Source organism: Cupressus sempervirens, chromosome 10 (assembly GCF_028749045.1).
Source record: "Cupressus sempervirens isolate cs-2001-9-10 chromosome 10, ASM2874904v1, whole genome shotgun sequence".
In the NCBI taxonomy this organism is placed as follows: domain Eukaryota; kingdom Viridiplantae; phylum Streptophyta; class Pinopsida; order Cupressales; family Cupressaceae; genus Cupressus; species Cupressus sempervirens.
Genome location: NC_143127.1, coordinates 597,782,955 through 597,800,228, shown reverse-complemented (window position 1 = coordinate 597,800,228; position 17,274 = coordinate 597,782,955). Strand labels below are relative to the sequence as shown.

General features: G+C 36.5%; 1 protein-coding gene across 3 annotated transcripts in view; it reads left to right on the top strand.

The window, feature by feature from the left end:
- Positions 1-17,274, top strand: part of LOC149535276 (protein HCC2-like) — a 167,496-nt gene that overhangs the window by 135,710 nt on the left and 14,512 nt on the right. For 2 of the 3 annotated variants that reach the window (XM_089803608.1, XM_089803609.1), the window contains exon 4: positions 9,067-9,267. The exons of the other annotated variant lie outside the window; for it this stretch is intronic. In XM_089803608.1, coding sequence (XP_089659734.1) covers positions 9,067-9,267 — 201 coding nt within the window. The remainder of the gene's footprint in view (positions 1-9,066; positions 9,268-17,274) is intronic. 3 annotated transcript variants of the gene reach the window in all.

The window sequence follows — 17,274 nt, the reverse complement described above, 5'->3', positions numbered from 1 at the left end:
ACTGACAATCCTCATTGAAAGAAAAGGGAAAAGAAAAATGGAAGCCATGATTTTATGGCCCTTATCGTGTAGTTCGCCGCATCGGTGAAGTTTCCTTCGAGCTGGAATTTCCAGAGGGGAGCTGTATTCATAACGTTTTTCATGTTTCCTGCCTGAAGAAAGTTGTGGGACAGAAAGTCATGATAGCTACAGACCTACCACCACTCAATGAAGAAGGAAGACTTAAATTGGAACTAGCCGAGATTATTGAAGTACGCGAGAAGACTTTGCGAAACCGAACAGTGAAGGAATATTTGGTATGCTAGAAACACTTGCTGTTGGATGACATAACCTAGGAAGTTGAGCACATTCTACAACATCTGACATTGTGTTTGCTTGAGGACAAGCAAAATTTGGGATGGGAGGATTGTAATATCCTTGTCATAAAATAGTTTATTAATCAAATCTTTGTTAATGGGCCAATTGATTTAAAATATCTTAGACCCATTTTAGTTTTGTTTCCATAGGTAAGTGTAGCTGTTGGCTATCTTTGGACACCCTCGAAAAGTTTTCTAACGGGTATTTAAGCACGGCTTGTAGGTAGTTGTAGGGATACAATTTTGGATTATTTCTTTGTACTGCGAATTTCTGTTCGAGTTTTGGTTTCGATCGCCATTTCAGAAGTGAAAGATCTTCTCTATTTGGCTCGTGTGGTTTTTGTGGGATTCAACCTCACCCTATTCCATTGTCACATGTGACACTTCGCTCGGATCTGGCAAATTGGAGCACTATCTTTTGGCAATTATTAATTGAAGGTTGTTTGTGTTCTAATCTCTATTCTTGTTTGGCATTGTCTGATGAGTTCGGAATTAATAGGTTAAAGTGCAGATTTGACATCATTCTTTTTCCGTACCTCCTCCATTTCTCACAACATTGCGCAACTACAATTACTCACCATACAACCTCCAAGCTAAGCCATACTACCTCCCAACCAACTGTACGACCTCCATATACTCAATCATACGACCTCCATATGCTCACCGTACAACCCCCATATTCCCTACTGTATGACTACTCTGCTAACCGTACAACTTCATTCTCACTTCACTGTACGGCCCCCTTATAGATCCGTATGATCAGACTGCTAGCCGTACATCACCTCTCACCCATCGTATGACACTTTTGGTGTCCCATAACATACTGTACGACCTGCACTGTATGACCTTCAGCCTTGTCAGTACACTCCATTTGACATTTGTACAAGGATTCCAATGGCTATATATTGATTTTTAGAGGAGTTGTAGGTATGGGTCATTACAGTACCAGCTAGATTTTTGCATGCAACTTATATAATGACAGTACAAGGAAGAAACGTTAATCTATATGAGATTATCAGATTGCAATTGTTGGATAACATTGCAAAGTTGAAGAAAACAAAAGAGTGCAGTTTTCAGATTTGAGTTCCTACCGACTCATTTATTCTTTTATGCTACAAAGAAGTTTCCTAGTGTGACAAATTGGGATAGCAATGAGTGTGCAATGAAGATGATGATTCAATGCTATAGATCAAAATTAGAAAATGTTAGAGATAATGACATTGACAGGATGATGAAAAACTTCCAGACTGAAATGAAATAGAGGTATAGGATACGGCCCGCCATGGTGGAGAATTATAAGGATGAAATATGCTTCATGGTGGAAACTGATAACACCTATATGGAAGCTGTGGTACCAAGGGTAAAGTTCATAGAACCTATGGGATATGAGATGAGCGCCTAGCTCATAGAAGGGTATGTGCAGATCATACTCCATTTAGAAAAGGACATAGAGTGCCCTGGATGGGGAACACATGAGGAGAAAATGAGAGTAGTTCAGTTAGAACTACACAGCAAGGAGAGCAAGAATAAAGTAGAGACAACTATTGATTCTATCCTTAAGGGATCAAAAATGACAAGAGCAGAGTTTAATGTGGTCAAAGGCATTGCAATGGAAATAAGAGCAAGTGCACAGTCTAAAGTGATTGCAGCAACTCCTATTGCTGTAGCAAGACCTTTAGAAGGTGTGACAGTGGCACAACCATGTGCGTAGGCCCCCATTGCACCTTATGCAGTAGTAGTACAAGTGCAACTTGTGAGAACCAGAAGTGATCAATCAAGGAAGTAGCCAGAGGTGGAGGCACCTACAACGCAGAGAAAATCTAAGAGATTGGTCAAGGCGAAGAAAGAACCTGCACCTTTACTAAAGGAAAGGGTCAAGTAGACCACCAGTGGACCAGAAAAGAGGAGGAAAACAATGCAAGTAAGTGATTTAGAGTGTTTTGAGGATGAAGCTAGAGATAACTAGTAGTGCAAGATGCGCAGGAAGGCAAAAGTGCAGCTGGAAAAAGAGCATGGAAACCAAAGGTAGAGAACCTTAACATGCAGATAATAAATGATGATAATTTTGTTGAATTGAATAAGTATTATAACTTGTATAGTAATATGGATAGAAGGTAGTTGGAAAATGCCATAGTGAGAAATATGATTTTGAGGAATAAGAAATTTGAGAATATACAAAATAAGATACTAGAAGATTTGTATAATAGGCTTATAAAAAGAAAGAAGATAGTATTGAAAGATCTGAATATGAGGACTTCTATGATAAATAAACTGTGTGAGGTTGACTCTAAGGAGGACTCAAACAAAACTTTGAAGGGTATTGAACCTTTGCTAAGGAACAAAAGAAGAGCAATTCTTTTTGATGGGAGGCAATTATGAGAAGGTAAGGAAAGAAACAGAGGATGCAATTGTGAAATTCAAGACCTCAGTGCTAGAGGTGAGTGCGTAGTCAAAACTTGACAACCCGGTGTATGTGCAAGTTAGTGTACCTTCCAGAAATGAGGAAGAAGTAGAGGAGACACAGCAGGCACTTTCACCACCCACATTGTTATGGGTACTGAATCCATGCAAGTGGATAGTACACACATAACTGAAGACACAAAAGAAAACCCATTTGCAGCCTATGGCCAAAATATTGTTGGCAATATTACAGCTTACTCCAACTCAGATGATGATGGAGAAGAGGAGGAGAAGAAAGAAGTGGAAGAGTAGAAGAAAAAGGAAGAAGACGACGAGAAACGAAGCAAAAAAGAAAAAGAAAAAAGAAGAGAAGAAAAAGGAAGATTCTGAACTTAAGCATAAGTGGAAGATTATAATGCAAGAATCAACATTCTTGCCCAATCTAAAACATGTGGAGTCAGAAGTTGGGAAGGCAGTGTTCCAGCATGAGGCTAACATACCTTATATAGCCCCAACAATTATATTTGTTACAGTACCAGTAGCTAACCCATCAGCAGCAGTGTTAGATGATGAAGATCAGAAAGGACTAATGAGCTTACTGAGCAAGTTGTTTGAGAAGAACAAATCTGTAAAGTCTTTGGAGAAGACATTAATTGAAGTCTTGGACAGAATGCAGAAGATAGTTATTACAACTGTAGCAAATCAAGACTTGTAATCAAAGGCCAAGGAGTTGGCGAAGATCTTTGATGAAGATTTCACAACTCTAGCAGAAGTAGCTTCAACGCAAGCACAAGCGAAGCATGACACATCATTGTTTGATACAATATGCACTAATGTAAGAAATGATTTGAAAGCACTTGATGGAAGCATCAAGGAACTCAAAAAACACAATGATGAAGGGAAGAGATTGTATGGAGAGTGCACGTTGTCATACAAGTACCTGACTGATTTTGAGAGACAAATAAAGGGTGAGTTGAGTGAACTTGAAACACTCCTTGCTAAGTTACAACTTCTAGGGACCAGTATTGAGGATTGTAAAGAAGAAGTTGAGAAGATACATGATGTGATCAGAGGCTTGGAATTTGATAAGGAGAAGGCAACAGAGAGATTCTCTAGTCTTAGAGAAATTTTGTCAGCAAAAATCAGCATTTTGCAAAGGCAATTGGAGGAATGTCTTGCAGCAAAGACTTCCTATGACAAATTTTCCTATATTGACTTGAGTGCAGTTGAAGTGGCATCTTATGCACTATGTGCACTAATTAGTATTTCGGATACAGTAAAGGAGAATTGGAAGAAGGAAGTGGAAAGACTGAAACTTGTATATGTAGATTGCTTTTTCAGAATATCAAGTTGATCAGTAGCAAACCACCCAGTTTTTGTTGATACGGTTTTTGACACCTTTGCCATTGATGTCAAAGGGGGAGTAATATGTAAAGGAAAATTGTATAGTTGTAAGTTGTATATTGCAGATGTAAGGGGGAGTACGTACACTTATGCACTTATGTATCAATGTAAAGGAGTGATAAGGAATGTAATGATCCTTCAAAACATGAATAAAATTGTTATGTTTTGAAGGCAGCTTTATGTAGTTACTTTGATTTGCATTTTTGACTATGTATGACATCATTTTGGGACTTCGTCAATTTTCCCAAATGTTGTCATCAATGCCAAAGGGGGATATTGTTGGCAATATGGTTAGATAGATGTGTTGATGGTTTTCATTTATGGCAACATGTATTCAACATTTCGTTTATATATTTAGAGATAGAAAATTGTCTAAGTATTAGAGAATTTGTAGCAGCACAGAGAGAAGATGTGATGTGTAAGGACAATTCATTGAGAATTAGATTATGAGCAGTTAAGGAAAACTCTATGAAAGAGTCATGATGACATATACAAGTGTGCAGGTGTGTACAGAGAATACAAAGCGAGTTATGATTGAAATACTAGTATGGGCATTTAACAGAGCAGAACAGAGCATAGCAGAGAATTAGATTGCACGACTTGAATTATTTTGGTGACAAAATAATTACTAAGTCATGATGAGCCAACTATGTGGATATTATTCCATAAGGTATTTCATATTATGCCAAGCGTGTGAAAGAATGAAGGCTGACTAAGCAATAAATTATGACGATGCGAGGTATAAGTAAAGATCTTATCTTGTGAAGATAGGTGTAAAAGATGTGTGTGATATGTGATGAACTATGCGACATATGTATGATTTATGATTGATGTGAAGTTGATGATATGCAAACTACATCTGATGTATGATTAGAGCAAGTGCGAAATACAACAGACATAAAGTATTTATGTATATCTATTCTTGTGAAGAACTGAATTGTATAATTGCATGTGAGGGTAGTGGGCTCTTCTTGCATACATTGTATTTGTTCTACCAAATCCTAATAGGGTAGAAGCAACTCCTAACAAGGTTGAGGCTTCTAACATGACCTAGTCCTCTAACAAGGACTTGAGACACTATATGTACTTCATAGACTCCTAACAGGGTCAATATCCTTAACATGATCCTATTGTTTAGTGAATCATCTAGTGGATATCATCCCCACTAGGGTTTTCCCTTGGCCAGGGTTTCCCTTGTTAACAAATAATGGTGTTATGAGTTCTCTATGTGAATGGTTATATTTACTGGTCAACATTGTTGGTTTAGTTTCATATGCAAATAATAAAGTAATTAACAATATTCAGTTGTGGGCAAAAGTTTGTAGAATACTGATTCACCCCCCTCTCAGTATGATCTATTTCTAACAGTTATCTCCTGGTCATAAATTTTCTTCTTCATATTTTTCTTCTGCCAAATATGTATTGTTAATTTGGTATTAGGAAGTAGGTGAACGGGAATTTCCATCATTTTTCCCATGCCTCATTCTTGAAAAGCCAATTTTCTCCCTTTGTGTATGACTTGATCTAGGACCCAAAGGGATTCTTGGAGATGAAGCGAATGCAATCACATTAGCACTGGGTATTTTATTATATTGCCGCTTCCCCCTCTTTCCTTGATCATGAGGCTTGGTTGAATTGATAGCTACTAGAGACCTTGGTGGTGTTCCATAGCAAATATCAAATATCGTCTCCTTCGGTTGTGGAAGTCCTTTTTGACCCCAACTTTATGATTTCCTATGCTCCCTTATCCCAAACATAGCCAATGAGTTCCTTAGTCATGTAGAAAATTTGCCCTAGTTTTTAAGAGGTGGTTTTCTTTGATGACAGACAAAACCCTATTTTTCCCGCCTAAACTTGTTTTAAATTTTAAAGCCAACCTAGTCATGCCCATTCCTCCAATATTGAGTGTTATTTTGATCAATCCATTGTAGACTATTCCTCATCGGGTTCAACAATTCCCCATTTTTCGAAAAATCTAATAGCTTGGAATTCTGGTGCTCCAACTGCAACTTTTGTGACTGTAGTTGCACCAATCGATAATGTAGCACCCAAAATTGGTTTTTTACCAAGCTTCTGTTGAGCATTATTCAAATTTGCCTCTTTAATGTTGGCTGGATCGATTCTTACTATTTTGAAATTGGAATCTAGGGTTCATGAAAAAATGTTTCGCAGGCTGTACTATGGCCCGCCTCTGAAAATCTTGAAGCAGCTTCCATCCCGACTCAAAATTGAACCTCCTACATTCTTCTGTGCAAAAGTTAAACTATAAAAACCAGATCTCCATATATATAATGAAAATTAATATAGTAGAAATAATAGAAATAAATGAATTCTTCTAATTTTTATTTCCAAATAGAAAACAAATTTAAAATGAGGAGAAAAAATAACATAGGTGTTTTAAGGTTATTTTATAATTTCAAATTATTGAGACCTCTTTAATTCTTTGTTATTGCTACCTATAATATTATAATGATTTAATTAATTATTTTAAAGCATGTAATTTTTTTTATATTGAAATCATTTACAAATCTTGTGCTCATTCAAGCAATAACATGAGAATTACTATTAAAGTTCACCAGGGGTTATGTCCTAATGGCATGACCTTTATGAGTAGTCACTTCATGATGGATCACATGACATCTTCTCATATATTCCCATTAGATTTTTTCTTTAATGTTTCTGATTAACATAGAGGGGCCTCACTTGTCACCCTTGAAATACAAAAGACTTATGACATGATATGAACATACATTAATGGTTTCTAAACAAGACAATTACCCAAAATCATCGCCATTTGTGGGAGGATGAATCGTTGTAAAAAATGGTTAACCAAAATGCTCCAGACTATAAGCACACTATAACAGAACAAAGTAGCTACACAAAACTAAGACATACAAGAGATCTTTCTACTTATTGATGTTGCTTGCTGAACCTCCAACCCTGTCACCACTATAGGAGCACCAAACTATTCTTTGGGGGCAATCATAACTGATTTGGAAGTTGGAACATTCACTTTCTTGCCCTTGTGATCACCCAAGGAAAGAATTTAAATGCCATGCATGTCCCCTTTTTGTTGCTCTACCAAAATCAGAACATCAACAATGAGGGGATTGATAAAGGCACTCATCACATCTGAAATGCCAAGTTTATGAGCAATTAACCATGCTTGACCACCATATGCGGGTCCAACTAGAATGCCTGAAGAGTTTCCACGGGTTTAGTTAAGAGTCAAGACTAACAACTTCTTGTTTATAACCTACAAATCAACAACACTTGCAGGAAACTCCAAATCCCTGATTTCTTTTCATTTTTGACTACCCTTTCTAAATGCATGCCCATCCATATACAAGGCTGGAGGGGAGACTATAGGAAGAAGACAAATTTTGTTTCTAAGACCTTCTGTGAAGGAGACAATGACTTCCAATATTGCCATGAAATCCGACTGAATGGATGTATGCAACATTAACAAGTTATCCTCATAACGTTGAAAACCTAAAATACTCATGGCCAAATTTAAAGGCAAAGTCAAGACAATGAAAATTTGTGCACAAATAATGATCAAAGACTTATTTGTGGAGGAAGGAATCCAAGAACTCATAGAGAGATGCCTCTTTGCCATGGTAAACCTTGTGGAAATAAAATGCAAGGCCGGATCCCGCCAAGTGACTAAAATAGAAACAAGAAGTTGCTAATGAGCACCACACAACCATCCAACACAAGACAAATATATAATTAAGACATCGGACAATTCAATGGAGAATTGAAACTAAATTTTTGCACACTTATGTCTGAGTGACACTTCTGGAGAGGCCAAGAAATTCCAACATTCGAAATAATGAATATTGATGGCACCAAAAGAGGAGGGGCATTCATGTAGAAATCAAACGCCAATCTGTAAGCCATCTGAGGAACCAAAATCATCCTAGGCTAGGACCTAAGAAGGTCTTAAATTAAAAAGGAACTTTGCCAAACCTGACCAAGACATATGATGTTCATCAATAAGTATTTATAATGGCATCTGATCAACATCAACATCAGTCTACCTAATTATATTCCAAAAGGCAATAAGTGAAGAAGATACTGTCAAAGACTCAAGCCCTATGCAACTAATACACATTCTTCAAAAAGGCTGCAAAGCTTCCAATTTGGGAAAGACATTTACTGAAATGTTGAAAGTTCCAATACCCTTCCCTAATCGGCTTTTTGCTTTTGACAGTGAAAGTCATTGAAAGATCCATTACCACTGCTTTCCTCTAAGCCTCATTGTTAGATTTAGTTCCCAATGGGCTAAGACAAAGGTGTCACCCCTCATAAGGCATCCAGAGGAATCCCTATTTACCATCCTAGCCCAGTACATTAGGATTGCCGCTAGTGCTGCCACGAAATTGAGCTTTGGAATCTACTTAAGGAAATTCTAGTTAGCCTAATTACAAATCCTTTGATTACCTATTAACTCATCAGTGGGGAATCATTTGAAATTTAATTTATAATCTCATATTTGTATATCTATAGGGTTATATATTTAATATGTAATATTCACACATCTTAGTATACCTACCCGGTATGCTACAGGACAGTCATCAAGAGCTTAGTTCCACCTCCTTAACCTGTCCAACCCATACCAATAGTCTAGATGATTACTATACATGATAATTGTGTGTTTTATTGTAAAGATGTGATGAAATGTTCTGGAAACATGTTTTGTTTAAATGTGAGAGTGCATTAATTCTATGCTTAGGTAGTACTGCAGTTTGGATGTCTTCCTGCTAAAGGTATTTGAAAGGTGGTCACAAAGTTTGTCATATTAGAAATGAAAGTGGATTACAAGATATCCTTTTTACAGAAGGATTCTGTATTTTTTTTTCCTTATATGAATGTCTAATTCTTCCATAATTTGCTTGTACAGCTTCACAGCGTCCTTCAATAAAAATGGAAGTAAGCCAGCCTACCATTGGAGGCCATTTCGAGCTAATTAACTATGAGGAAAAGCCTGTTACAGAGAGAGAATTTTGTGGGAGTTGGACACTGATCTATTTTGGATACACATCTTCTCCTGATATCGATCCCAATGAAGTCCAAAAGATGGCCAAAGTTGTTGAAATCTTAGGTCTGCTGTTTTATATATTTTTAATCTTTACAGTGGCACTACCTTATATATGATTGAAGGGTTATTGCTTTCTATTCATATTTTTAAAAGCTTAATAAAAGTATTTATTCATCATGCTTTGAAACTCATTTTAGAACGAATTCTAGACCTATATTCTATTCATTTCATCTCTAGACAATCTTTTTTGACTTGAAATTGTTGCTACAAACAATGAAATTGTTGCTACAAACAATGAAATTGTTTTGAATAAATTAGATTTATTTCAATCCTACATAGTACAGTGAAATATCGGATGAATTGTATTTTTGGATTGTTTAAACCTTTAGGACAAAAATGATTCTCACAAACATGTTTATAAGTTGTTTCTGAATTAACTGAACTAAATCTAACATAATAATTTCTTAGGCAGATCTTTTCAGTGAAGGGAGGCTACTTTGCAGATACCTTGTTTTCTAGGATTTCTGCTTGGTGGTAATGATTCAATTGATTTTTTTTGTATCTTTTGAAGTGGGACGCAATTTGACATTTGAAGGCATTCCAAAAAGGATATCTTTAATGAGGACTTATTGTTTGTCAGAGCTGTGCACATTGATAAAATATTGCTTGGAAACCCTCCGAAATTAAGGAACAAAATTCCTTTGTATAGTTCTACCTAATTCTAGACTTAGCAAGTTGTTAAAACAACTTGTAACCTCCACAAAATGACTAAAATTCTGTAATGACCCTGCTCAAATCTGACCTTAAAATGCTGATTGAAGGCTCGAAGAATTTCACCAAACACTTCACATACAAGGGTCATATGACTGGTAATGATGACGCCCAATGTTGTTGACGAAGAAACAATAAAAATCCAATGTGATAGGCACCTTCCAGGCTCAAATCGAAATACTCAAGCTGCTGCCCCTGTTCTTGCCTGACAAAAGTTTAGATAATTAATTGCAGCACCAAACGCCTTTCAATTTGCCCCTAAAATGATTGTCTCGACGATAGGAATTGAATGCAACAATACCTAGAATGATTGGCCTCCTCAATCGAAAGGTATGAGCAAAAACATGACTCACATAGGCTGATCAACCTCCATGACAGCAGATTATGAAGGTCTGTAATGATCCTGCTCAATAATATAATCAATCTCAGCAATACATCAGCTGCTGAAGTAACTTCTCCATCAAATGCAACAATACATCAGCTATTGCAAGTACAATAATACATCAACTATTGTACTCAAATAATCTCCACCGTAAAGCACAAGATTGGACTTCTGAAGTAAAGCCCACAATCAGCAATAATTTAGCTCGTATCTCACAGCCTCAAAATTGCGTAACCAATGAGGGTTTTCGTCCCCAAAGATCTTCCAATGGCTGAAACCCTAGCTGGCTTCTTCACCAAATAATCACATCAAACAATCATCAATTCTTGGATGATGAGAATGAGACCCATGATGTCTATTTATACTTTTTCCTCAAGAGGTTGGCTCAAAATCTAGAAGCTTCCAAAAATTATTTAATTTTTATTAAGTGACTTTATGATATATTATTTTATTTAAGTCACTTTATTAAATTAATTAAATATAAAGTTACCTTTTAATATTTATTTATTTGATAACTTTATAAATAATTAATTTAATACCACTTATTTATTTAATTAAAATAATTAATTAGTCATCCTCATAAAATATTCATTATTTTGGACAACTTAATTAATTAAATTAATTAAATCAAATTACCTCCAAAATGGAGACATTATAGTCCGCCCCTGCTGAAATTGCTTGTCCCCAAGCAATCTCAGCAACAAGTACCATTCTCCTCCACCTGGATCCCAAGTGAAGACCTATGTAATGTCCCAATCATCACCAAACAGCTCCTCTGAAGAAATCATCAGCATCAACAGTACAAAAATCAGCAACTGAGAAACTGCACTCAACACCCAAACAACTAACATCATTGACAAAATCATCTGAAGACCAATTGTAGATGCCGATAGAAGAAACCACTCTGCGGAACTCAAGCCAACTGAAACATCGACTTTGTCAAAACTCAAGTCCCTGTCTAACTGACATTTGCACCCAATTGCACTGTGGATATGACAATAGCCATAGGTACTTGAGTCACTGCCACAAAATCCAATCTTTGATAAACTATCCTGGATGTGTCGATACTGTAGGCTGTGTAATTTGAAACTGCCAATTCCATTTGCAAAAGATGGTGCCAATCCATCCCATAATGGATGGTAAGACACTGGAGCCGATCTACACTTGTGTGAAATCAAATCTTCTATCTCTAGGTCAAAAGAAAAATGATGAGCATACCCCACCGTATAATGCCAGTAGGAACCCCCCAACTCCGCTACTGGCTCACCATCACCGAATTGGGAATCAGCAGATGGCTCCAATCTCTGACTCTGAGTGGCTTTAGGTTGGATAGGACCCTGTGCAATCCGCTCAACAAACCCCACCTCAAAATCCCTGTGAGGTAGCATAGTAGAAAGGATCACTATAATCTCCCCAACCAATCTACGAATAGCACTAGTACCTCGGATGAGAACACCTTCTGACACTTTATGTGAGTCCAGACGAACACCTGCACTATCCAACAAATACTCCATGAATGGTTCAGTGCAGTAAAAATTATACGAGGAAACATCAACATACTCCCCCGCACACCACAATTGATCACTCTGTAAAGGTGGCACGGCCAACTGTACCACACTATCATCTGTGTGAGAAGAATCAATCTGGAGACTTGACTCCACTGGTATCCCAAACTCATCAGGACTAGGTACTCCCAAATCCTGAATATTTGTGTTAGCCCCAACAACATGTTCCTCAGTAACAACTGCAGGAGCATACTCACCACCAACCAACTCAATATACAAATGAACTAGGTTTGGGGCTGGTGTAGACTGCAAATGCTCCAACTCCACGGTCACCTCCTCTAATTGAAACTGCGACTCTTGTAGATCTCGCTGTGTGTCCTCCAAAGCTTTAGTAGTCGCTGTGAGCTCCTGGGTAAGCTCACTCACCTCCTCCTCACGATTCAAGAGTGCCTCATAGGCTATACTCCCCTACTCAACTAGGTGATCACGGTCGGCTACCAACTGTAAGTAATCCTGTCTCAAAACCCTGACAGCTTCACGCAAGGCATGAACCTCTGCCAAAGAAAAGTAACCACCGTTGGACTCATCTGTCATAGAAGCACCCAACTAGTAATGACCAACAACTGACAAGCGGTATCAAAATGCTCAAGAGCAGTAGTGATATCTCTCTCGCCAACTCTCAACTGGCCAGTCACATGGTGACTCTGTACTATAGGCCTCCTATGAGCTGTCTCGAATACGCCGTCCACACTATCAAACAAACTCCCCTCAAGATCACCAATGCTCAATGTACTTACATCTGAGTACACCTCCACACTCTAAACGCAAGCATCAGACTCATCCTCATCTAACTCCGAAGAAGCTGTTGCTGAAACTATCTCATCATCACAATTTCCAGCTCCCTCGTCCTCTGCAACTAAGTGAGAGTCCAGATCTTGACAAATATCATTAGGGGTCATTGACAAAGTAACTCCCTCAATTGACAAGGTAGCCTTGGCTAAAACAAACTCCTGCCACTTAGACTCTACCTCATCCTCATCTATGGGTTCTGGCAACATTGAATCAAGGAACCCATCTCCACCAACTGTCGACGCTAAATCTATGCCCCAAGTCAGAAATAAAAATCCAAATACACTACAACACTCATCATCCTCACTCACAACAACAGATGAATCTGAAATGCTAGGGTATATATCCTCTAACTGCATCTCCTCTATCGACTCTAACCATGTACACAGCTCGACGTCGACCTATGGATAAGCTATACTGTAGTATGGAGTGTCATGAGACAAAACATCTATAACACTCCCATCCTGAGTGTCGTCACTAGAAATCTCCATGCTCACATCCTCAACACAGGAATATAACATTGTCTCCTATACTGAACCCATACTGCGACTGCTATCATAAATATCAAAACGGTTAGAGCTCAAACTCTCTTCGCAGTCATCACTCAATATCATACAGGGGGCATCGTCACCAATGCAACTCACAACATCCTCGAAAGTGTCCTCAGATGTGTCCATACTAACAACTCTCACATCACCTATAGGAATCTCAACTGCAGACATGGATCGCTGTACACGTGACTCATCGTCAACCTGTACACCAACAATGTTGGAGCCCAAACTGAAATCAAATGTCCCCTCTGTAATACTCTAATCACCAAGTACACCACTGGGAGACTCCATAGAAGCCTCGGGCTTATCTGAGGAAGTGTCATGTCCCCTAATTTGGGTAATATAAGTAAATTATTATGAATAAATAAATATATTATTTCTTAATGTTATAATATATTAAAAGAAATATTGATATATTATTTATGGTATAATATATTATTAAAAAATAAATAATAATATATTATTGATATAATAATAATACATTACTAAGGTAATGAGGTAATATTAAAGGTCAAATCATTATTAATAAAAATAAAAATAATAATGTTATTATCATATAGTATGATATTACATTATAATTATAATGTGATAATAGTATTAAAATATAATAAATAAAAGATTGATAATATTAGTAAAGAATATCAATTGTACACATAATAATAATAATAATGTTATTAATAAATTATGTACACTATTATTAAATAAATATTGAATAGTAGTGCATCAAGCACTATTATATAATATTGTTATATAATTATTATTATGTTGACTACAATAATCATAGATGATTATCATGATGAATCAAAATACATTCTATTATTTATTATGAAGGGTGACAACTATTGCATTTCACCCTTTCATGATAGATGGAGGATATAAATACAAGTCTCATGACACAAATAGAAGACATATTTTCCCGAGTGGAGCACTGGATTGAGCAGACTTGATAGCAACAATAATCGAACATGCAAGTTATTCCTTTCTATATCTGGGATGGTATCATTAGAAGCATAGTCTCCCAAGTAAAGATCAATGACAACCTTTTTATCAGAGAGTCAAGGTATACAAGAAACAAATATTAGCCACAAGCTATATCTCTACAGTTATACATAATTCTTCAGCCTGTATATGCAGTGTGGATAACATATTGTATGTTAGAGACAACCAATCAGAGAGAAATATTATAAAGGGGTACAAATTAAAGAAAAGTTGCACATAGACAATGACCCCTAAAAAGGTTCATTACAAGTGGTATCAGAGCCTAGTTCCTGCCAACCTGTGAAGGAAATTACAGAAATACTTTGAACAGTTTTACAGATCGATAATTTCTACAAGCATGTAATAATAACAATAATGGTGAAAATTGATGTCAGGGACAAATATATATGAAGCTTGATGCAACTTGGTTGAAAACTATTTCTAAGTTGAACAATATAAATTATACCTCTAAATAAAAGTCATTGAAAATGACATCATATGAATGAAGTATTACATCGCCAAGAAATGATGCTCAGAATGTATAGAGATATTTGCTTGTAGTGAAGGTATGAGACGGGTGTCTAATGTTATCTGTCAAATTAGAGTTTCTGTAGAAAGTGGTCACTTGATGAAGTTTGAAATCATTGAAACACAATATCTGTGTTATGATATTAATGCGAAGACATTGGAGGTAGAGAGGAAACCAATGAAGGAGTATTTGAACATCAATCTGATATATATGATCATCACTGATTGAACAGATATATGGAAAAAGTTAGAAGATAACATACCAATAAAGGTTGAACAACCATTATCTTATTACAAGGAGGAGTCAAACCATACCATACCCGATAGGAATACTGTGGAATGATGAACACCAATATACTAACATATACACTAGGTCAAAGTTTTGGAGCATATCAAAGTCGCATCATGATATACTATGTAGAGAGTTATTATCATTGTCCTTAATAAGAAAAATAACATTGAAGCCAACACCAATAAGATTACCCAGGAACATAAATGGTGAAAGTTATAATCATTGATGGAAATGAAAACTACGAATAGGAAAGTTCGTAAGTTAAGATGGCAATTACATACAAAAGAGTGTTATAGTAGTATATTGAATATAGAGTACCGTTGTGAAAGAGAGTGATAGTGCATAGATGGCGTCAAGTTTAAAAATGGATTATTTGATAGGGGCTGGAGTCTAACGTAAACTCAAATATTTATTTACTAGTTGCTATATATAAATATTTAAAAAAGCTCATGTTGCTGACAAGGAAATGTTTAAAGTATAGATCAGCTGTAACAAGCACCTGAGTCAGCATATTAATAGTAGTGAGATGGAAGGAGCCATGTAAGAAACTTTTCAGTCCAAGAAATGGTCGGCTAGAGATAAAATTTTCTTCCAGACATGATTAGCATCATTTGAAATAAGATACTGCAGATACAATTGAAAGAATATTTCAGTCAAAGGAATATAATGATTGACTCAGCTAACAAGACTTACATCGACATCTATTGTTGAGCATCCACACCATTGAAAAGAATTGGGCCTGCTATCATTTGAAGACTTGTTCTATAGACCAGTTTTGATTCTTGTTTCCAGTAATTAAATACATAGTGTAGGAAATAAGATTGGATGTAGCAATTATGAAGGAACTAATTGTAATTATTAAAGCATCCAATATTGTTTGAGGTTAGGCACGGACTCTCAGTCGGTGATAGTACAGCAAACGCACACGCTAAACATTGAATCTGAACCATATCCAGTCAACAACAGAGGAGCAAATGGTTTGTGATTGTTGCAGGAGTGGGGATCCAATACACAACCGGATCATCATACACGTTTGGTCTCTACTCAGAACGGTTAAATCCAATTTTAAATATGATCAGTCTACTTTGGACACCATCAGCGGGTGCAAAGACATTTGCGCAATATCAGGTTTTGTTTATGGAATATCATACCCATGGGTTGTGCTCTTAGCAGGAGCGCTGCAGAATTGTGTGGGTTATGGCATGATATGGCTCTCTATCACTCACAGAATTCACCACCCTTATTCATCGCCCTTAGGTCTGGTCAAGAACCCTTACCCATAATCAAATAATACAAAGGATTGAGAGTAAATGGCTCCAAATTCAAGTCCCATTTCAACACTCCCAATGTCATTAAGTGTTTGACTATTCCACTACACAATGTTACGTGTTCAACTTTCATACCCACGATTTAATATGACTATAACATGCCCTAAATATTCCAAGAGTTTTTAAAACACAAAGGTGAAACACACACTTTCATCTCAAGCGTTGTTGTTTAAAGTCTCTATGGACCACTTCCTCTTTCATTTAAACACCATGCAAAGATGAAAGGAATATCACACTTCATTTATATCACATACTCCTCCTGACATCCGTACATAAGGGATGATATAAGGAAAATATTGGATTTGGAACCTGTCTGCAAACATCCAATTCAAGTGGTAATGTTTGGAAAGAACAAATAAGCAGTTGATTATCTGCTCCATACTCACTAGTATGTGACTTGATAACAAGAGGTTACTTCTCAATAATTATTGAATGAAGGAAGAAAATCTTTATAAGACACAGCACATGCTTGCGCACCAATAGGAAGGAAAATTTATACAGTCCACACACGCAGCCAAAGAAGGGATTACTCAAAAACATAGCCACTCCTGCACGACAAAAGAAGGAACGTCTTGTTGAAACCCTAAAATTCTAAGGTGGCAGAAAAGAATGGTCAATTAAAATGAGAAACCCAACTGAAGCATACAGAAAAGTATCCATATAAAGGCATTATTGGAATTTGAAGCAGCAACAAAGATTTTACTAAGTTGATTGCGAAGAGAGGATAAATGCAATTTAAAGAAACAAAGGAAAATGCTTGGTAAGTACAAAAATGACTTCCATAAGCTAAGTATGATTATTTAATTGAAAGAGTATCAATTCAAATTATCTATTTATAAAATTATGTTAATTTTTATGATAATATTATTTTGAAACAAAATTCTAA